General features: G+C 41.8%; 1 protein-coding gene across 1 annotated transcript in view; it reads right to left on the bottom strand.

Moving 5' to 3' along the window:
* Window positions 1–1,109: 1,109 nt before the first annotated feature.
* Window positions 1,110–23,340, bottom strand: part of LOC135453876 (protocadherin-16-like) — a 114,647-nt gene continuing 92,416 nt past the window's right edge. Inside the window, exon 5 of the mRNA XM_064725340.1 lies at window positions 1,110–4,903. Within this exon, the coding sequence (XP_064581410.1) occupies window positions 4,593–4,903 (311 nt within the window). The 3' untranslated portion in view covers window positions 1,110–4,592. The remainder of the gene's footprint in view (window positions 4,904–23,340) is intronic.

Raw genomic sequence — 23,340 nt, 5'->3', positions numbered from 1 at the left:
TTGGTGACCACATTCTGGGATGAGCCCAGGACAGGTTTGTCTCTGTAAATGATTGGATACCCACACCTCCCACCCTGCAAAGGCAGAGCAGTGACACTGGATCCTGCAGGGATCCCTCTGGGGATCCACAGAGGGCAGAATGAACCCAGGAGAGTAAAGCACAGCATCCCCATATCCAGAGCTAATGGGAAATTAATGTATATGCCATCAATATTGGTTCCATAGCATGCTGGTTAAAGCTGCATAAGGTCAGTCCAATGTGATAAAGCATTTATTTTGTCAGAGCTGTGCTCTGCATTCGCTGTCTGCTCAGTTTTGGTGCAGCCAAGCCACCCGGGCATGTGTGAGCCTAATTCTGATTCCAGCCACCACAGGAAGCCCTTCCCATCCAGGATTTATCATTGCTGTGCTCGGAGCCCTCAGCTCTGCTTTCCAGAGCAGATATTTGCTTCATGCAGGTTCAGCTGTGTGTGACACCAAAACATTGTCAGCTGTTCACTCTTTTCTCCTTCACAGAGTTGTAAAGGTACAAACCAAAGTTCAGGGTACACTCACTTACCAAAGCCAAACTTTTGATTAAAGTTTGATATTTCTGCATATTTACAGGAGCCCTAACAGAACACAGGGCTCTTGGCTCTGTCTTAAAAAGGTGTTTGTGTCATGGAACAGTCAGTAGTTTCTAAGCAATGACATAACAGCAAAACTGAGGACCCTGTTCATTCTTTAGGACTCAAATGAGGAAAATGCTTCAGGTCCTTCCTTAATATTTGTTTTACACAAGATCCAAAAAACTGCTGCTAGGGGAGAATTGGATTTGGAAGGAAAATTGTACCTGGTTTATTTTACCCAGTTGTTGACACAAGCAGGTCTTGAATGACTGAAGTAGAAGCAGAAATGAAATAAGATTCCAAAAGGAATCAAAACTACCTGCAATAATTTCATGACTGATCTTCATATATGAAATTTGCGAAAGGCATTTTGTGCTCTGTGTTCTTCCCCTGATGTGAGATGATTGGAAAATTTTTAATCAGATCCTCTCATATGATGTGCAATGACCCATGGACTGAGCAGAAAGAAACTGCACAAGACCAAGTCTTAGAAGCCTAATGTAAAATGAGATTTTTTTTTTAATGACAGGATGTAATTAATATACAACATAGCTCAGGTTTATTGGTATAAAAGCCCAGTAGTTTTCATCACTGATCTTGTATGCATAGAAACCAGACTTCCAAAGACAATATGCTCACAGAGGGTATATATGGATTCTGAAAGACATAAATTGTTCAAGTGGTAAAAAGCCCCAAAACTGTAATTTCCTTGTTAGCAAACTCTGCAGTGTATTTTGTCGTGCTCATTTCATTGTCAGCAGGAGGATTAAAGAATTTTTTTATTCCTTAATTTGTGCTGTTATTGGCCATCTCTGGTTCTCAATTTCCATTGTTGTGTGGTGTCAGAACAGTAACCCCAGTACTGGAGTGGGATGTGCAGATCCTGCCCCCACCTACCCCTGGTCCTCCAAACATATTTCTTGCCAGGGTTTCTCCTCCTGGACACCCAAAATCAAGGATGTCAATGGTATCATTTGTACATTAGTTACGAAACAGCCAAATTTCACTGTAGACATCTCAGCATTCCAGTTGTCCCAGAGGGTCCAAATATGGAAAAATCTTTATAAATTCTGGTGAGGTGCCTGATTCAGTATTCAGACAGCACAGTGATTGTGTGGGATGTATACCCTCCTAGAGCAACCCAGCCTATTTTGAAACAATTCCAGCAAGAGCTCCTCCTCTCCTCTGAGAGGTTTTTCTCTGTTCTATCAGCTCTCCAGACTGGAATGATTATCATCATTGATAATCATGCTGGAATGATTATCTTCAGATTTTGTTTTGTCTCTCCAGGCACTCAAGAATACAGTCCCCCTGCAGTAAGCACCTGCAATAAAGGCAGCATTGGTAAATGTAATTTTGTGTTAAAACCAGCAAATTTGAGACATGCTGAAGCTCTTGGTTCATTTTAACAGATGCAAGCCTTGGAAAACCAGCTGTGTATGGCCACTGATGAAAAATGAATGAGTCAGACTGGCTTGCATAGGGGAAAATGCAAGCACTCAAAAGAAAAACCAATATTCAATTAAAATCTAAAAATAATCAAGTGTAGAAGATTCCTGTAAGAATTAAATCTTTGTACTGAATTTTTGCCAGAGGTATTGAGAGAGCTATTTTATGATGACTACATAACAACAGTATTCTTCTGTGTGTTTAAGCTACCACTGTAACTACAGTTGATGAACGTTTTGGGAGCTGTTGGATTAGTCACCAAATAAAAATAAACACCTAAATGTACTTGCATAGCACATTTGCATAAAAGAACGGTTCCCTCCCCAAAGCTTAAGGTTTTTTTTCCTCTTGTCTAGCCTTTAAAAGTGAATCAAGGATTCTCTTTCTTAAGTAGCACCTTTTTATTGCCAGTAAAACAAGACTGGTAACAAAAGAAGACTCTAAATAGACCACATGAGGCCATTGGTGGTTCATGCTTTGAGATATGAATTCTTTTATTAGAGCTTTGCTGTGATGTTTTAAGATTTGCTGCAGGTTCTTAAAAATGAATAGGAATTGTTCTGTTCTGAACTGTCAGCAGTTTGGAAACTTAAAACATCCAGGACATGTCTCAAGAAATCCAGTTGTTCTCTTTGATCCTAGATTAAAGGGCCTTTGGAAATTTCAGAGCTATGTAGTTTCTTACACAGTTCCAATTAACACGACACTTGAGCTTTATTCTGTGAATGTACAATAATGTAGAAAACTCCTTGGAATTCCCTCATCAGCCATATTCTATTTAAAAATACATGTATTGGTTTTAAATCAACATCCTCAACCACATTCAATACTCCATTTATACCCTTAGGTTTAGTAATTCACAGAACTTAAGCTTCACAGATTCTTACCAATAAATCCCAAAATGCATGCATGGCTTGGTTTAAGAAAGATATTTTACTTGTGTTTCATACACAAAAAAAAACCTGATAATCAACAGTGGCTTAAAAAATTAACACTACTCCACTTTTCCACAAGTGTACAAAAAAGAAATAATGAATTTACATTCAACGGTAAAGCTTAAAGTCCACTCTAATAATAGTTGCATTGACATTCACATACACAAGCACAGAATAAATATTTCAGGATTCTTATAAGAGCATACAGCATACATACAGTACTTGAATTTTACATAAGGAGTGTTAGTAGGGTCAGGAATTCATAATCTCATAGAAAAGTAAAACTAAAATCAGAAAAGGTCGTGTGGGAGGTCACACCAAGGTACTGCACAGAGCTAGCAGGTTAGTAAATCCATCTGTGTGAGGAGTTTGCTTCTGCTTCTTCATATTAGGACAGTTTGTTTGCAAAGGTGTATTCAAAGTGCAGAATAATGCAAAAAAAAAAAGAAAGAGAAGATATTCTTGTATTTATTAATACATGCAAGAGGCAGCCCCCAAGTCACCCGACAGAATAAAGCTGTGATTGGCAAGTGGCCGATATAATACAGATGTTTCAGGCAATTTTTCTAAAGCACTTTAATAGCAGCAATTGTAATTTATAATGGCTCTAGATTGACTTCTGTTTGGGTTAAAGGGCATCATATTTCTTTAACATTTACAGCTATATTTCTTTATAAATAAATATCTCAAATAACAAATAGCATAGTTAATGTTACTTTTTTTCTCTCTTTTGCATAAGTGTCGTGGAAAAACTCTGACCTTTTCAGAGACATAATGTGCAAAATAATGTGGAAATAGGGACACACAGCATCACAGTTACATTCCTGGGATGTCAGCCCAGCCCTTGTTACTCTCTGAGGGCTAGCCTTACCAGGGCAATGCAGGGCTTTAAGGGACAATTTTTCCAATGGCTTGCTTGGTAAAGAGATAGAATTTATGGTGTCTTAAAGAGCTGTAAATGTGAGGTTTCATTTGAAGCAGTGTGTACAATACGTCATGTATAGGAGTCAGTATTTCCACACAGTGACTTCTCAGGATTTGATAAGTCTGCTCATCTCTCTTTCAGACATTTTCTCCCCAGCCTGAACATCTTTGAACATTTGTGTTCATTAGGTGTTTCCTCTGTTGCATATTTACCAGCTCTTCTTGCATTTTATTATCTGATCTCATATCACCTAGCTGACATCTGCACACAAATATTTCCAATCAGATAGAGGGTGCACAACATTAAAACTTTTAAACCTGTCCTGTAAGTGTCATCAAGACAGGAGCACAGGAACCACAGTGCAGAGTCCAACCTCTCACTGGCTGTACTGTGAAGATTCTCCTTTTCGGCGTAGGAGAAAGGAAACTTGTGTCTGCTTTTTAGATTCTGAAAACAAGCCAGAGTGGAGAAAAAGAGTTAACACCAGACTTAATAAAGCTTTTAAGACAAAACCTGTTAAGCAATTTAGACAGACACTGAATTTCCTGCTGATTTTCTCAAGTCTGTACATACAGGAAATTTGTTAACAATAGGAAGAAGTTGGGATTTGCTACATAGGAGAAATCTGCCATTATTACAAAAACTGGCTAAGAGGGTTTTTTCAGTATAACTCCCTCACTGGTCACTGTTCTCAGTGGTGCTGTTGCCCTTTTCTTTTTTCTCCTGAGTCTTGTTCCCCTTCTTCTTTTTCTTCTTTTTCTTGGTCTCTTCTTTCTTGCCAAAGGTTATGAAGTCACTTTTGTCAATTTGGCTGTTGGGTGGCTCCTGCCGGATGGAGATGATTGCAGGAGATCCTGGGATAATGAATTTGTCTGGCAACTCACCAGGACCACCTTGTTTGGAATTGCCCGGTCCGAATTTAAAGGTCCAGCTGTTGCTGTTCACACCAGCTCCCACTGGGGGGGACACCTCTCCCGCCTCAGGTTCTGAAAAAGTCAAAACAGCAAGAAAACCTTAAAGCATCTTTAAATACAGGCACTCAGTGAACAGCAGCTTTCTGTTTGAAAGGCTTCAGCCTACAGAGACTCTCATTTCCTGGCTGCTCATCTGGGGTTAGCCATTTGTTCTTGTCCAGTCTGCTCAGTGTTTGCATGCACTGACCCCCTCCTCGTGCTCTTGGGTGCAAAAGGCTCTGGATCCCATTTTGTTCTTTCGGATTTGAAGTGTTTGGAGTAAGAGATCACTGTGATGCAGCCCATTGTAGTGTTTTACAGCAGGAAACACAGGCATGTGCATTGCATAGCAAAAGGATGTGTTTGAGGGTGCTGAGCCTTTTGGGACAGGGTTAGCAGAGTGGCCAGGGCAGGGAGTGACAGCCTTGGTATTCTGCACATCCAGGTGGGTATTTTAGCAAACCATCCTGTATGGATGTGCCCAGGAACCCTCGTGCAGGGAAAGAAGGGAGAATGTCAAGAGGCTGGAATGGAGCCAAGCTCTGATCAGTGGTGCTGAGCAGCAGGACAAGAGAGAACAGGAATGGATCAGGACAAGAGGGAACAGGAATGGATCAGGACAGAGGAGCAGGAAAACAGGACAAGAAGGAATGGATCAGGACAGAGGGACAGGAAGGATAGGACAAGAGGGGACAGGAATGGATAGCAGGACAGAGGGAAGACAAGGAAGAGATCAGACAAGGAAGATGATGCCCAGGAAGTTGCACCTGAACATGAGGAAGAAATTCTTTCCTGTGCAGTGACTGAGCACTGAACAGATTGCCCAGAGAGGTTGTGGGGTTCCCCTCACTGGAGATATTCCAGAACCATCTGGATGCAATCCTGTGCCATGAGCTCTGCTTAAACAGAGCTGCTGTGATGAGCTGCTGTGGTCCCTTCCAAGCTGACCCACTGTGTGACCCTGAGCTGGTGCATCCCAGAGAGGAACCTGAGGCCAGCCAGCATGTGTGTTTGGGTGTAGGTATGGATGCAATGTGGCTGAGCAGCAGACACAGCAAAACCAGAATAAACTGAACTGCCTGGGCAGAGATACTGCAGGATTGCTTCCATCAGGGTGTGCACAGTCTGGTCTCAGAAACATTCATGGTTTTCACGGAATCCTAGAATACCCTGATATTCTCTCTAAATCACAGTATTTTATACAGGCAAATATAAAGTGATGTTCTATCCCCAGTTTTAGGCTTGCAGGATTGACTTCATCAGTTTTAATTTTGTTTCCATTATTTTGATTAGATTGAGTTAATCAGATTGAAATGTTTGCGTATGTTGCTCTGACAAGGATGAATTTCTAGCAAAATAAAATGCTACAGAATTAGGTTTTCCTGTGAGAGAAAGCCTTAAGACTTAGTTGTTTTCTTTCCTTTTATACTTTGAACATTTGTTGTAATTTACATAACTGCCAATTTTGAATAGGAACAGCATATCTATTTTAATGTATCATGGAAAGTGTTTTAACAACTGTGGTGAGGGGGAAACTCAGTGTTTATGCTCTGATGCTAAAGCCCTCAAATCAGATGAAAACTATTTCTAAAAGTTCAGTAACAAAACATGGGACTCTCACCCTTGTAACATTCCTAGCCACACACAAACCCACAACAGCACACAAACAATTCCAACACCACTGATCTGATTAAATCTCAGCATCATGTATCAGAGCTGTCCAGCTGAAGAGGCAAAGAGGTTTGGGGTAAAGAAGGAGGGGGAACTGTGTTGGAAAACCATTTCAGAGGGATTCCATGTCTCTTGGAAGAGGAGATGAGGACACTGGATGGGGGAGAAGAAACTGAGAAGTCCAAGGTCTCCTGCAGGTTAAAGAGGGCAGGAAGAGAAAAGAAAGCAGATATTCTAAAGGGAGATTCCCAGTGTTCTGCCAGCAAACACCTGGTACTGGCTGCTCTGTACCACCGCAGCTGTAGTGAAGAGTGCTGTATTAACTTCAGCAGCTCCTGTATTTCTTAGTCTTTAACAATTCTACATCTTCCGTTATGTTGTTTGTACAATTTTCTATTTTATGAAATAAATGGTGTGTGCTGCATAGAGACATAAGGCTCTGCTTTTAGGTTCAAAAGCTGAAAAGACATATTTTGCTGCCTGACAACCTTTCTCCTTCCTGGCAGCAAAACAAGGCTGGGAAGCAGGATTCCTTTTTTAAGCTATTCTGTAGTGATGCAGCAGGTCTATGTTACAAAGCCCAAGAAATGTGTTTACAAAACACATCAGAACCATCTCTGAACCCATCAGTGTAAGAGGTTTTGGCACATGAAATCTTTGGCATCTCTGAACCTCCAAGGCACATGGACATGACATGACTGCTTTTACAATGTGATATTTAATCAAGAACTAGAAGACACTGTACACTTCTTTTCCCCCTAATATTGTATTTAATGATGAAGGAGCTTTGACTTTGTGTTCTTTCCAGGAGCTGCTGATGTTGTTTTAGTGACCTTAACATTTCAAGTCTCAAACAGCTTTTCTGAAGTTATTATTAATGTAAGAGCTCCTCCATTTTATCAGTTGTAGCTCTTCTGTACATTTCCTATGGTCCTAAGTATCAGCTTCTGATTTTTTACATGTTTCCTGTAAGTAACAACAATGTCCTAGAAATACATTTCTTTCATAATAAATACATTAATATGAACCAGCTTTCATTTCTGCTTAATAAATTGTTTTGTTCAGGTACCTTTTATATATCACTTTTGTTTCTCTGAGATGACAAATTACAAAGGTGGAAAATGTGTGTCTTGGCCTTTTTCCAAATTATTAATCAATTGCCTTTCTGCTGCAATACAAAAATGTGAGCTTTCCTGTTGCACACAATAAATTAAGCCCTATTTGACAAATAAATCCTCTCTTTCTCCCAGCAAGCCCACACAATATGCATTCCAAACACTGGCCCAGACCCAACACTCTTTTTCTGTTCCTGGCAGGAAAAATACATCTGAAGGTGACCTCAAATCATGTTTGACCCACCCTTGCCCTGGTTGGGGAGAACCCTGTAGCAAAAAATAGTAGAAAAATTCCTTTGAAGAGTAGAGGGTGAGAACTCTGTGGGCTGCAGGGCCACCACATCACAGCTGGAGCTGCAGTGCATGGCTGGGCCACCTTGGTGTGAGCACAGAGACATAAAATGAGAAACAAAACACCTTTTATGAGAAACATAAAATGATAGAATGGCCTGTGTTGGAAGGGACCCCAAATTTCACCCAGTTCCAGCCCCCTGCCATGGGCAGAGACACCTTCCTCTAGGCCAGGTGGCTCCAAGCCCCATCCAACCTGGCTTTAAACACTCCAGGGATGGGGCAGCCACAGCTTCTCTGGGCAGCCTGAGCCAGGGCCTCACCACATTTACCTTGTATTCTTCCTAATAACTGATCTAAACCTTCCCTCTGTGGGTTTGAAACCATTCCCCTTGTCCTGTCACTCCAGGCCCTTGCAAATAGTCTCTCTCCATCCTGTGCACTCCCCCCAGGTAGCGGGAGAGGCAGTAAGGTCACCCTGAAGTGTAGGAATGTGCTCCCTGTTGATGGAGTGACCAAATTATCCTTTGTCTCCTTGAAAAGGAAAAAAGCCCAGAAGTTTATCACCTCAATTTGGTAAAAAGACATCTCATAAGACCTTTAAGACTTCACCTCAAACCTAAAGCTACCCAATTAGACAGAAGCAAAAAAGTCCCACGTAAGTAGTTCACCAGAAAAAGAAGAGAACAAAGGAAATAATCACTTTTGTGGAGTGTTTTAGCAAGAGCAAGAACCTCTTGCCCCAAGCTCAAGTTTTCTCAACAAGAATTTTGTTATTTTGCCTTTTATTAAAACTTCTCTGTTTCCAATACTACCCCAGAATTCATCCTACTAATTTTATACCATTTGAAGTAGCTAGGCTATCTCAGGTATGATGGATTCTCAAAGAGCTCATAAGACCAAGCTCAAAGAGAAAACTCAAAGAGAAAACTCATCACTGAAGCTTCTTTTCTGCAGGCTGAGCAATCCCAATTCTCTCAGCCTTTCCTGGACAGGTGCTCCAGTCCTCTGATCAACTTTTGAGGCTGAACACAGGCCATGGGACAATGACAGTGACTTGATGTTATCCATTTGACCACACAAATACAGCAACGTGCAGGAATCCAGGGTATCCCTGAGGCAAAGAATCTCCTGTATGTAACCTCTTGCCAGACTAATGGGGTGCACATCCACATCTGCACTACTGAAATCTAATTCAGAGCAGGAAAACAACCCTTTAATCCGGTTCTGACTTGGCAAATCAGCTCACTGATGAAGTCAGTAACATTTGTCACAAAAACATCTGACTTCATGCGTCCAAACACAACAAACCCATCCCACCTACCCTGGAATCAGGATTCTCTCAGTCTGTGGGGGTTTGCTTGCACCTATGTCTGGTTTTGTCCCAGCCCCTGAATATGTTTGTTGTCCATATCAAATAAGCATTTTAATACTCCTTAGTACTCACTAAGCCAAAGAAAACTAATTATCCTTACATCTGTGTGGAGAGCTTGCATACAAAGAGACAGAGACACAGAGAATCTAATGAGTTAATAACCATAATTTCCTACAAGTGGGGCTTCTCCAGTCCTCAGGAAATGTCTCTTCTGCATGATTTACCTGAGAATATGTGTATTTATCTGTATTGGCAGGCTGGAAGGTCACAGTTCAGCTGCACTGACAAAGTCATATGTTGAGGCATTTCAGATCAAGGATAAATGTCATTTACTACCTAGTTTCCAATGCTTCCTTAAATATCTCTTCTGTTTCTTATCAGCAGGGATTCAACAACAAAAGCTTTCTCCTTATGTGTCATTTTACATTTAATGGGATTAGTTGTACTTCTTTTGCGTATTTTCTGCATCTTTAATTGAGTGCTTCAAATTTGTTTATTAAACTTAGAGGAAAATCTAAATAAAACAAACCCCCTGGTTATATTTATAACACTTAATTTAAAACATTACACTTCTTTTCTTCCTACAGCTAGAGAGGGGGTTTCCAGAGTTCATACATAAAAGCCCAGAGTCTGGTCATTTCCTGGGGTAATTTTTGGGATTACTTTGAACCTTTTCTTTTATTCTCGAGGAATACTTTAGACTTCATGTTCAATGACCAAATAATTAAATTTTTAAATGCTTGCATGCAGCAGAACCCAAAATCTAGGCTGCACCTGCAGGTCCTGATGCTTCTTTGCCTGTGTGTCTGCAAGCTAAAATGGGAAATGAACTTTTCACCCCATCCCTTTCCTACTCTCACCGAAATACAAATGTCTCAGTAGACTTTAAATGGAAGCCAGAGCAGCAGAGACTCTGCAGTTGAGTAGGTCACATATTTAGCTGGCATGAAAGGACTTCTAGGCTGTCTTTCAAAATACTTCTTTTTCCATCCCGTGACTGCTGTCTGAAGTGCACAGGCAAACTTACACAGAAAAAAACCCTCCATATCCTCAAATCACCTATGTGAAAGCTGGAGGGAATATGGTATGGTGCAGAGCTAATGCTTTTTCTCTTCCAGAGGCATTTAATGGTCATGTATTGCAGCTCTCTACCTCTCACAGGACTTGAAAAACATAAAAACCTTGGTCAACAGGCACTGCTTCAACAAGCTCTAATAGCTCTGGAACACCTGATTTCCTACACACTGTCAGATATAGAGGGTCATGTCTGCCTGGAGAAGCTGTGGCTGCCTCTGGATCCCTGGAAGTGTCCAAGGTCAGGCTGGACAGGGCTTGGAGCAGCCTGGGACAGTGGGAGGTGTCCCTGCCCATGGTAGGGGTGGCACTGGATGAGCTTTAAGGTCCCTTCCAACCCAAACAATTCAGGATTCTATCTGGATGTCCCAGATTCCAGAAGGGGAGCAGGCTGCAGGTGAGCTGTATCCCCTCACTGATCCTCACCTGCAGGTTAGGATGCTCCAGGCAGTCCAGCTCTCAGCACACAGCTTTTTCAGAGGTTCCCCTGCTCTGTGCAGGACACCAAGGAACCAGATCCCTAAAATTCAACCTGTAGTAACTGTAGGTACCTACATTTCTTTTTCTTAAAGAGTTAAATACCCCTTTCTTAAATCCAGACACCAGAAATGTAGGCAACCAATCTACCGTGTCTAATTTAATTCATGCTATAGTCTATAAACAAGCAACCTGGTTTAAATGCTTGGTTTGAGAGGTATTGAATTGGTATTGAGGGATTGAATCCTTATCACTGTCTTTGGAGCCTTTTTTGCTTTCTACAACTCCCAGACAGGAGGTTGTAGCCAGGTGGGGATCAGCCTCTTCTCTCTGGCAGCCAGTGTCAGGACAAGAGGATGGCCTCAAGCTGCCCCAGGAGAGATTCAGGTGGGACATTAGGAGGAATTTCTTCACAGAAAGGGATGTCAAGCATTGGGAGGAGCTGCTCAGAGAGGTGGTGGAGTCACCATTCCTGGTGGTGTTCAAGAAATGACTGGACATGGCACTCAGTGCTCTGGTGTGGTTAACAAGGTGGTGATCAGCCAAAGGTTGGACGTGATGGTCTTGGAGGTGTTTTCCAACCTAAATGATTCTGTTGAAAAAAATCCAAATTTTCTTTGTTCCTCTCCTCTCTGTGCTGGAGACAGCTAAGTTTTGGGTAGCTAGGAAAAAGGAGCTGAATTCTACCCTCAGGAGCCAGGTAAGCAGCACCATGGCTCAGTGGGTGTTGCACTAATGACCATGCCAGAGCATTTCGGAAAAAAGAAGAAGGTTGAAACTAATCTCTTTAACAGTGGCAGCAACAAAAAATCCTGTGCAACTGTTTGCAACTTCCCCAGCCCTAATCCTTTCACAGATTTTCACTTAGGTAGGCATTGACATCTTCTGTCCAAAAATGCCTGAGAGAGCACAGCCATGTTCTTAAGGTTACTCCATTTCTACCCCTTCAAAGGCCACATTTTAGTTATGACAGCAATGCCACCAGTACAGCTCAGAAGGTCTGGTGCAGAACTCTGAAGTACAGGTCTGTCACTGAGATTTAAGGTGCTGTCTTTCAGATGTGGAATTTGCAAATTCACTCAATGGAAGGGCTGGCTTTCACCAGCCTGTAAAACCATCCAAGCTGAGAGGTAATGCTGAGCGATGGGTACAAACAGCCTGAAATTGAGATGTCTCATACATTTGGGGCAAAATGTCTGCTCCCAGAACACATCATCACTCAGCCCAGGAATCAATATCCCACCAGGTCTGGGCTATCCCATCAGGCTGCAGTTTCTATCTCACTGACATTTTCCTTGCTTTTGGGGAGGCCACATGGTTTTTCCCCTGACCCTGCAGAGCCCCAGAGCTCCAATCTGCTGTTTACTGAGAACAGGTGGTGCTCACTTCCCATAATGTGAGCTGCCCATGTATCCTGAGTGCCATGAACATCCTCCCCACCTCCTATGGCTCTGCTGCTTTCTTAAGGAGCCTTTGTCAGACGGGGGCTAACTTGTGTTGGAACAGATGCGCCCCTGCTCAAGGGGGAGAAGAGGAAAGCGTTTCTGTGCAGCTCTGTCTCCCTGCAGAGACATCTTTGACTGTGTGACATGCTCAGCCAAGACAGCAGCTTGTTTTCACTCTGTTCCACCCCTCCCCACTTTGTCCCTGTCTTTAAAAAATTGGTAGCTCAAGGAATCAGAAAATATAAAAGCTTTCAATCAAAATTAAATTTAAAGGAAATATTTTTCAATGTTCTTTTCTAGACAGCAGGACATGAGGGCTAAAGCCACTGTAAGACTCAGAACACCCCATCATTAATCACAGCCCCTTCTGTCCGCAGGTCAAAGTAGCAAAACACATTAATTAAATGAATTTGTTTAAAACTGAGATCAGGCAATAAGCAGGAAGCAAATTGCAGGGAAAGCTAGTCATTAACCTGATTTCTCTCTTCCCTGCCTCCTCTGCTGATGCTGTACTGACTGCAGCTCCTGCCTCTGGCAGGCTTAATGAATATTCACCATGATAAAGAGTCTGAAACAGCACATCCAATGCAAACAGCGTGCACTGAAAAACCCTCTCTGTGTCATTTGGAGGATCTCTGTGGACATTCTGGCTTCACTGATCATCCCTAAGCCTTTTTGGGATTAAAAAACCCATTTAATCTTTCTCTTTTTTTTTTTTCTGAAAAACAAAACAAATCAAAAACTCAAACCCCAAAAAAAAAAAGAAAGCGAATAAAACTCCATCATCAGCATGATAAAATGACAGAAATAGAACTGAAAGACAAAACCACTATTCAATCAGAACAAAATTGAACCAGTTTAACTAACACTTTGCCAAATAATCCCAAACATCACTAATGACTTCCTCCAACTGGAGATTTAAACAAAAACCCAAATAATTCTCACTGTCTGCCCCACCATCTCTTTGACCTGTTCTGCATTAATGAATCTGGAGGGATGAACAAAATGGAAACTTCTCCCCACCAGGAGCCTGCAGCTTTAATCCAGTGCTTGGGTTTAGAGTCAGTATCATTAATCAGGGTAATTATAGCACAAATGTTGTGGGAGATTTGTGACCCCCCACTGCTCCAACATCCAGGCACAGAGGTCACTTCCAGCTCACTCTCAGGTTACTGTCCATGCTGACACTGACAATTAATTTAAATTGAGATTATTTACCTCATTATAAAAACCAATCTTACATGGTATTAAAGGAATTGTCTCATCTATCTAATAGCTCTGCCAGCATATTCTGAGATATGTGAAAGCATAATTTGATTTGCTGGCTACCACAGCCTGCTGGGGCCAGAGCACAGCCCAGGGTAAATGGCTTCCTGCAGCTGCTGAAGGAGCAAACAGAGCACGGAGTCTGCAGCTCCTCCCACTCTTCTTTGGCTAAAAACCACTTTTCTTCCCATAAAAATATCGACTTTTTCAGGTAATATCCTTCTACTGCTGTTATTTTTTTTTTTTTGTGCCCAGTCCTGCTCCCACAGGTAGAATTCTACCCCTTTCCTCCCCAAACTGAGGGTTAATCTGCTGCATCCCTGAGACTGCATGTGCACACATCCAGGATGCTCCTTATCATCTTTTGAGCTCTAATCAAATGTTGGTCCTGGGGGATGCAGCACTGAATGTTTGTGTCACACGAAGAGGGGATTGGAGAGACATTACTCCTGCAATATGAGAAAAAATAATTTTTGGGGGTATTTCCTTATATCTGCAGTTCACAGTGTCTGTTTTTAAGAGTTCATTGCTGAAAACAGACCCCTTCTCCCTCAAAAAAAAAAAAAATCCAAACCCAAAGCAACCAAACAAACAAACAAAAAAACCCCAACCTAATTATTTTTATCTTATAAATGTGTTTTTAACACAGTGTGGGTAGTTAGAGCGCCAGCCATTCTGCCCTTGTTTTAATGCGCACAGAAAGGTAAAGAGCAGTGAATAGTGCAGGAAAACTGAAATTGGAGCTGGCGGGAGTGCTCTGCCCTTCAGTACCCAGGAAGGGTGTGGGCAGTGGCTGAGGACAATGTTCCCCTGAAGATCTGTGGTGGGTTGGTCTCGATACCACAAAGGAAACGCTTTTCCTCGCTTTCATGTCAAACCAGGTGCTGTGCAGCCTAAATGTCCTAATTAAACATCCTCAAATGCCCTAAACTGAAAGACTGGAGCAGCAAGCAGCTACCCAAACCCCTGCTGAAGGCTGATTTTAGGAGTGCTTGGCAACACATCCCAAAAAGGTGGACTTTAGGTCAGAAATTTAAAAATTTTGAGCTTCGTGGCTCACATCTTTTGTATGTGACCAGGAGTGGGGATGGCACTGTAACCATTTTCAGGAGGCTGCTGCTGTGGGAGGGGTTTGCCTCTGTTATATAAGGACATGAAATATTGTAAAGAGAGAAAAAGTCACTGCAGAAGACAAAGCCCTGAATGTCAGGAGGACAGAACATGTCTGTGCACTTCTTAATCTGCATTATGGAAAGCCAATTCCGGTTACTGTCTTGTGTCAAATTTAAATAAAAAAATAATTTTATTCTAACATAGAAGCTCTTTTATGTGAGAGACAACAGGCTCACCGAGCATCATAAATCCTGCTGTGAAGGTGAAAAGGAGGAAGCATTTCCTGGCTGCTGCTGGAGCTGTAACAGTGCCCTGCAGGCAGCCAGCCCCCTCCTGCCCTGGCTCCATGAGCTGCTGAACTGCAGCCAAAGCACAGACGTGCATCCTCTGCAGGCATCTCCTGCCACTGGGGGCCACTGTGCCTCTATGGGGTGACACAGGATCCACCCGGGCTCCTCTCCACAGCCCCAGTGCCTGTCTCAAAGCCTGGCTGGGATTGATCCCCAAAGAAGGAAAATTTTCCTGAAGGGAAGGCAGGATTAAATGTTTGAGTATTGGATTTCTATTTACAAGGACATCGAGTGGCAGGACAAGGGGAATGGCTTCAAACTGACAGAGAATAGGACTAGATCAGATATTAGATAAAAATCCTTTACTGTGAGGGTGGGCAGGCCCTGGCACAGGGTGCCCAGAGCAGCTGTGGCTGCCCCTGGATCCCTGGAGTGTCCAAGGCCAGGCTGGATGGAGCCCTGAACAGCCCAGGATTGGGGAAGGTGTCCCTACCATGGCAGGGGGTGAAAACAATATCTTAAAGGTCCTTTCCAACCCATGCTATTCCATGATTTTGTGATTCTATGTTTTCCTGGACAGGCTTGGTTTTGTTTGTGTCCATCTTGGGGAGTGAACACTGCTACGAGAATTGACTTCAATTCTGTCCCTCCCTCCTGCTTCCCCTCAACAAAACTTCAACAATTATGAACCTTTACAGCTCTGAACAGCTCTGAAATAAATTACCAGCTCTTTAGAGCGCTTACACCTTCCACAGGTACCTTACCTGAGCACAGCCCACATTACTGCAGGTGCACAAAGAGTCCAGCACAGCTCCCAAAACCCAGTGGGGTGAGCAAGAGAGAATCCCCTCCATTTAACTGAGCACAATTAATAGAAAGACAGTAACTATGGAAACTTGAAGCATCAATTTTAGCCTTTCAAGGCAGAATCTAATTTTAACCAACTAATTGGATGCTTGAAGTGGTAGTGAAAGAAAAAGAGACACATTTTTGTCAGTGCTCTTGGAGGCATCTATTTTAAACATGAATGAATGTGTGAGCTTCACCATTTAGAGAGGACAGGATAGTAATGGAGCAGGGACACATGAGACATGGTCTTAGAGATAATTTTTTCATACTTTCTTCATCATCTCTCTTTAACTTACAGACTTCAACCATTCCTTTTGGGCTCTCATCCCTGAAGCCCAATCCATTTCAATCTCTAGGCTAGAGGATTACAGAGTAAAGCTTTCTGTTTGGATATTCTTTAAAAAAAAACCCAAACACACAAAGCTTCAGACAGTGGGAAATGCAGTTCCTTGTCTCTCAGAGGCTGGAGATGGCTCTGAACCCCAGAGCTGCCACCTGTTCCCTGGCTCCCTCTGGCTATGATCTCAAATAAAGGGATAATTTTACCAGTATTTTATAGATGAAACCTGAAACTGGCCTTTTCTCTATCTATGAAGGGGAAGAAAGGGTACTATTAATGTTTAATTTTGCTTGATTTTGTTATCCCCTACTGATTTCATAATATTAAAACTAAACTATACCATACAGGTACATAAAATTCATTTAGACCTACAAATCCTTTAGCTGACCTACTTTGACTAGTTTATCACTAAACCTCTGCAAACTTCTCCTCTGAAAGCCAATTAACCAAATACTAACCAATGCCTATTTTGATTCTCTGTTAGCCACAACCTGCCCTAAAAGACATCTGTCACTGTAATACCTTCCACAAAATGGGGCTGTAAAACTGAAGACATCAAAATCCTCAAAACAGACCTTGGCAGCCACAGCATTCCTTCTCTTTCCCTTCCACAATATATATGTCACATTAGCAGCTCCCCATCATCTCCTGTTAGCATCACATCCCATTATTATTCCTTTTTACTGATATGGGATGAATGGAGCTAATAATATTCCACATCAGTTAAAAAGGAATCTTAATTAAATGTGATGGGGAAGTGCTAATACAATATGATAAGCCCTCTGGATAAGCACACTACCTAATTTCTCTCTTTTCCAGAATCCTTTAAACATTCCTCGAGAAGAAAAGGGAGGTGACCTTGCAAAGGCTTTTCCTACTGCAGAAAGAGTTTTGCTCATTCAAGTGCTTGCAAGGCCCACATTTGGAGGATTTTTTTCTCAGGCTGTAGGTAAATCCAGGTGTTGTGATCACTGAGAGTCATCTGGGCCTTTAAAGCAGAATTTTTGGTGCTGATGAGATGAACCTGCCTGACAGCTCTGGAAGTTTGGACCTCCTGGATCGTGGAGCCAAACCTTCTGTTTGTCTTCTGCTGCAGCTAAAGGTGTCCTCTCAAAACTGAGCCAAATGATGAATGAGGCTTTCAAAGGATATTTATAGGTGTAATTCTGCATGCAGATCTATCACATATCAAACCTGAGCTCTGGATGGTTGTTAAAATCCCATTTAAATATGTTTATGAACCCCCTAACTTGGTCAGTGCTTTATTCTACACAAACTGAAATCACAAACTGCCAGGTGATGTGCTGTAAAGGCCACATAATACTGAATAATACTAAAATAACTTTACAAAATGATAACTTGGAGGGGGGATAATACACAACTAGGGAATATTAAGATATATTTACCTCAGTAAAGCTAAGATCAAATTTGGCAGCTGCTGGAAATGGATGGCAGCACATTGCAAAAGGCACTTTAGCAGCTGCAGCTGCCTTTGTGACTTGTCCCAGACCAAACTGTCTTAAATATTCATCAGATGGTGAGTATTAATTCTGGGAGGCTCTTGGAAGTCTAACACACAAAAAGTGGGTAGAGCTATCTCACTTGATCACTATAACCACTTCAAAATAGACCACTCATAATCCCAGTGTACGAGTTAGTAAATTATATGCTTTCTGCTTCAATATTTTGATTTTAGTTTTACGGCCCCAGTTATGCTTTAAGCCAAGAATTGTTCCCTCAATGGAACAATTGGAGAAATGGCTCAGACTTGTCCTTCCGCATAAAATAATCCCTTACATTATACTCAGGAACTGCTCATTTGTTAATGAGCTCTCTTTTAAGAAAGGCTCAAATAATTGTAGTAAAACATCCAAAACTTATTTATTTAAATTCCTGCCATTTCACTTTTCTGAAGGAAATATTAAAAAATGGAAGAACTGGCTCGAAACAAACAGGAAGATCAAATCTGGGAAATTAATTATTGCACATAGATTGTAATGGATGTAAAGTGGGTATCTGAGAGCAAAGAAGGGGAAATTAACTTTGTTTCCACATTATTGCTTAATGGAGGCTGACTATGGAAAAAAATCCTACCCTGGTTAAATTGGAGAACATTTCTTTTACTTGTGATCTCTTTAAATGAATAGGCAGGGAAAAAAATCAAGGACAGACTCTATCTGGATTGATAGCATAGTTATTTTCCTTCCAGGAAATGTGTCATGTGCTCAGGTAACTAGGACAAGCTGTCAAGGAATAGAAACATTTAAAAGATCTTAGTGTTCATAAAGGCTAAAAGGTGATGTTATTGCTTCTTGAATCCTTCACTTCAAAAGGAATTTTAATTTGCCATCTGCTGGAATCTACATGTAGAATATTATAAAACTATTTTAAGACAGAATTAAAGCTTACATTTTCATTTTCCTGCTGTAATTGTGTGTATTACACATGTCCATGTTAATATAAAACTGGGTCATTTGTTTTGAGTTTCTGCAATTCTTGAGGTGGTGACTGACTTCTAAATTTTACACATCAGAGTCTACTTTCCCAGTATCTTTTTCAGTCCTACAACTACCAAGTCAAGTCATGGAAGAAAGGGCTTCCTAAATTATCAATTCTCTGTCTGGAAGCAGCTGAGTGGGCGCTGTCACAGAAGTTTTAGGAGTGAAAGGGAGCTCTGGGGACCACCCAGTCCAACCCTCTGCCAAGGCACCTGGAGCAGGTGACACAGGAACACGTCCAGGTAGGGTTGGAATGTCTCCAGAGAGGGAGATTTCCTGACCTCCACGTGCAGCCTGTTCCATTGTTCTGCCTCCTCAATGTGATGAAGTTCTTCCTCATGCTGAGCTGGAACTTTATGTGTTTTAGTTTATGGCCATTGCTCCTTGTCCTGTCACTGAAAAGAGCCTGGCACCATCCTCTGACACCCCTGGGAGATATTTATGCGCATGAATGAGATCCCCTCAGTTTTCTCTTCTCCAGACTAAACAGGCCCAGCTTCTGCAGTCTCCCCTTATAAAAGAGATGCTCCAGACCCCTCACCATCTTTATGGCCTCCACTGGACCCTCTCCAGTGGCTCCTTGTCTTTCCTGGACTGTGAGCCAGGTCTCAGCTTTGCTGTATGAGCTGGGAACTCCTCACTGCAAAGGTGAAAGACCAGCATGTGTCAGAAGGGGAGCACAAAATGAAAAATGCTTCATCCTCAGCCTGTGCAACCTGACAGTTCCATCAAAGGGGATTTTTTTTCAGCAATTTCAATATGTTCCCCTACTGGAAAGGGGAAAAAAAACCAAACCAGGCAACTCCTGCAGCCAAATGCCAGTTGCTTGGACAGAAGCAAGAGCTGCTGATAGTATAGGGATAAAATATTTCTAAAATCATGGGATATTCAGGGAGGTAGGAAAGAAAGGTCAGGCCTGGTAATGTGAAAATGTTAGGTTCATGCAAAACTACAATTGTATAATAATTTAATGACTATGATAAATGATATGATTGTTAAATGTGATGATTGCTTGGTAATTGGACATAATTATTGTTTAATTGTAACAAGAATCATGAGAAATTATGTTTGGGGGGGTTGATGGAAATTACAAAATCCATGCTTGGATGAAATCAATGTATACAATCGAACAATATAAGTTTAATAATAAAGATGTAGTTATACAATGATAAGGGTATAAAAATGTGTTCATTCCAAACCCATGTCAGAGTCAGATTTGGGTCTGTACCCCTGCCACAGACACATTTTATGAAAAATCCTTTGCTTAGGATTTTTTCTCCTCAGAAGCTGAGAAGCCTCAGGAACAAAATGTAAACAATGGTTATCTGCTCCTGTGGGATGCAACAGGTGCATCTGTGATTGCTCTCATGTGGTTGTTTCTAATTAATGGCCAATCACAATCAGCTGGCTCAGACTCTCTGAGAGTCAGGAGCTTTTGTTATGATTCCATTCCTTTTCCTTTGCTTGCAAGCCTTCTGATGAAATCCTTTCTTCCATTCTTTTAGTATAGTTTTAATGTAATATATATCATAAAATAATAAATCAAGACCTCTAAAACGTGGAGTCAGATCCTCATCTCTTCCCTCTTCCTGGGACCCCTGTGAACACTGTCACAATTGGTGACCCTGAGTGAAGAAAATTTCCACATACCCCTGACACCCAGAGCTCTTCAATAAAAGCACCTGCATGTAATCATCCCATGATTATGTGTTCCTGAACACTGCCACTGCCATTAATTAATCCTGATGTGCCTTGCCCCACTAAGCACTAGGTGTAAATGGCTGCAGCCCTTAAATTCCTTCATATGCTCTCCATGATCCACAAATGCAGCACCAAACATCACTTAAATGTAAGGGAATACTTAAATGTATTCCTTTGACACCAGACTTGAAGAAGAAATAGCTTGGGGTAGCCAGCAGAAACACAGACCATGACAACAAGGAGGAAAAAGCTCTATTTTTATCTCTTCCTGCTGACACATGGAGCAGCACACACTTCATTCAAGCATACACACAGCTGCTCAGTGGCTGGGATTTCTGCAGCAGCTCTGAGGCTCCAGGAAGTGCAGTCAAAGCAGATATTCTCTGCTCTGAGGAGGAGAGACAGCACAAGGATGCTTTGAAATGCTCTGCTTGATCTAGTTCATTCTACTCTCCAGGGAGGCACCACAATTCCATATTCAAAAACATGTGTGCATATTTCCTGAATCTAGCACGAATATTTAATACCTCTTCTTGCAAAAACAAGATAATCATGCCTGCAGATCTTCCACAAGCAGCTATGGAGCATTTTTGCCTCAGCAATCATTCAATTTGCATCTCTAGTGAAACAACTCAGTGAACAGGCAAACAGATTTTTATCTCTGTGCTTGAGCAGATCTGCCAATTGCTTAAAGCTTCAAGTGTCAGTCTTCAGGCAGGGACAATACCTGGAGAGAGGACAAATATTTAGGCTCAAGAACAAATACCAGAAGAGAGAATCTTCATCAGGAATTGTAGTGATAGGACAAGGGGGAATGGATTCAAACTGAAATAGGGGAAATTTGGGTTACAGGAGAAATTTTTCATTGTGAGGTGGGGGGACACCCTGGCATAGGGTGCCAAGGCCAGGCTGGATGGGGCTTGGAGCAGCCATGGGACACTGGGAGCTGTCCTTGCCCATGGCAGGGGAGTGAAACAAAATGATCTTTAAGGTCCCTTCCAACCCAAACCATTCTGTGTTTCTATTCTTCTACTGATATGAGAACCATACAGCTTTTAGTATCTGAGAGAATCAATTAACAAAAATTAATTATGATGGCTTTACTCTTTTTTTTTTAAGGGGCCAGAGCTTTCCCTTGGCACGTGTTTTTTAGAGATACAAACACAACTTAAAAAAAGAAGTGAGAGGGAAAGCCAACAATATGACAACAAAACTGTTTGTAACTACTGAAAATATTGTGTTAATTGCTCAGCTGCTCTCTTCAGGGCCTCAGACTTTCACCAAAATATACCAAGTGGGGTAAGGGGGGTGGCTTCACCCTCACTGAGGAAGCCCAGATAAACTCATTAATCCAAGGACAGAGCAGGAATCTTCTGTTCCTCCTTCCACCCAAAGTCTCCTCTTTGTACAAATAAGTCTGCAACTGCACCCAAACCTGCAGAGCCTTCTTAAGGCAAAGCCCACTCTTCCCCCCTATAAATAAGTCAGGAATCAGTTCATACTCCTCCCAAATATCCTTCCCACTCCTGCCTGCAGCTTTGATTTCATGCTTGTCCTCAGCAGCCAGAGTGAATCACCCATTTCCTGCCTCCTAATCCTCGCTCTGCCACAAAGCTCTGCAGCTTTTCTGCTGCTCCTCCAGGTATTTCTGCTTTGGGCTCAGTAAGAAAAGCCACATTAGGATAGAAAAATGCTGAGCAGGTGGCACCACCATAGCCTAACACACAGAGAAAGGAATCAAGCTTGTTCCCTCGTGGCTGTTGTATTTTAAACACAATTAAATAATGAAAGAGCATAAATTACAGCCTGGATTTTCTCACATAGCTTTTTCTCCCCATGTGGGGTAGAGAATTCCATGAGAGGTTTTAGTGTCTCCAGTCTTTGCCATGTGGAATTGTGTCATACCCATTCAACCTTGACAGGTCACTTTATTTAAATATCAGTAGTTTTGTGAGAATCTCAGGTTTCACATGGGAATTAAGAAACCCCAAACCTTAAAAAAAAGTGAATTTTGGCTGCTAACACACCAGAAAGCAAACAAAAGGAAGTCACTTGAGGCTTAAATTTTGAATGTTTGGGATTGGCAGCACAGGACTGACCCAATGCAATTTCATGGTCTGTTTATCCATCCTGTTCTCTAGACCATCATGAATTTTATAACAGGTGCTTTCCCTTAGCCAGGCATCTGTGACAAACAGAACATGCTGCAGAGAAAGCAACTGCCCTCATAAATCTAATTCCAGTCAATGAAGAGCTCGTGGCTGAGAATCACAGAACTGCATAATCAATAATCATGGTCTGCAAGACAGAAAAATATTTTCTGATGGCTTCCTCCAAAGCTGTGCACCAGATTCTGGATTGTTTTTTAGTATTTCAGGATTATGCAGCTTCCCTAAAGGCTGTGTGGACCAGCACTGCTATCCTGCATAACTCTATCTGGCACTTGACCTGAATATGTTTCTCCCGATTAGGCAGTGACATTCTCATCTGGAAACTCTGTTTGTACATTCAAATTGTTGTCTCAGCATAAAGGTGTGCTGCAGTTATTCTGAAAACCCAGATGTGTGGCACTGTCTGCATTTCAAAAAATTTAGTTATTAGCCTGATTTGGAAGCTTGCACTCCCAGATTCCAGAACCTGCTGCTCCTGATTTCTCCCAGCACGTGTGTTATGAAGAGATGGGTCTCTGTCAAGGGGTGGTGCCAAGCTCAGCAGAGAAAAAAAAGATTTATTAACACCAAAATAAGAATTAGTCAGTGGCTGCTAGCCTGGATTCTTCCAGATGAAGCAGGTCTGCAAAGAATGTAGAATTTCTACCCAGTACCTCTTCTGTACAACAAATAGGGGACCTCACTGTCAGTGCAACAATTTGTTCCCTTTAACAAATACTAAACTGACCTCAACACCCAAATATCTCATTTACCTTAATTCATGCTGTATATTTGGCATATTTGCCAGGAGAATT

This window comes from Zonotrichia leucophrys, chromosome 13, assembly GCF_028769735.1.
Source record: "Zonotrichia leucophrys gambelii isolate GWCS_2022_RI chromosome 13, RI_Zleu_2.0, whole genome shotgun sequence".
NCBI lineage: Eukaryota > Metazoa > Chordata > Aves > Passeriformes > Passerellidae > Zonotrichia > Zonotrichia leucophrys.
The sequence above is the reverse complement of the archived record's forward strand: the minus strand, read 5'-3'. Positions and strand labels throughout refer to the sequence as shown.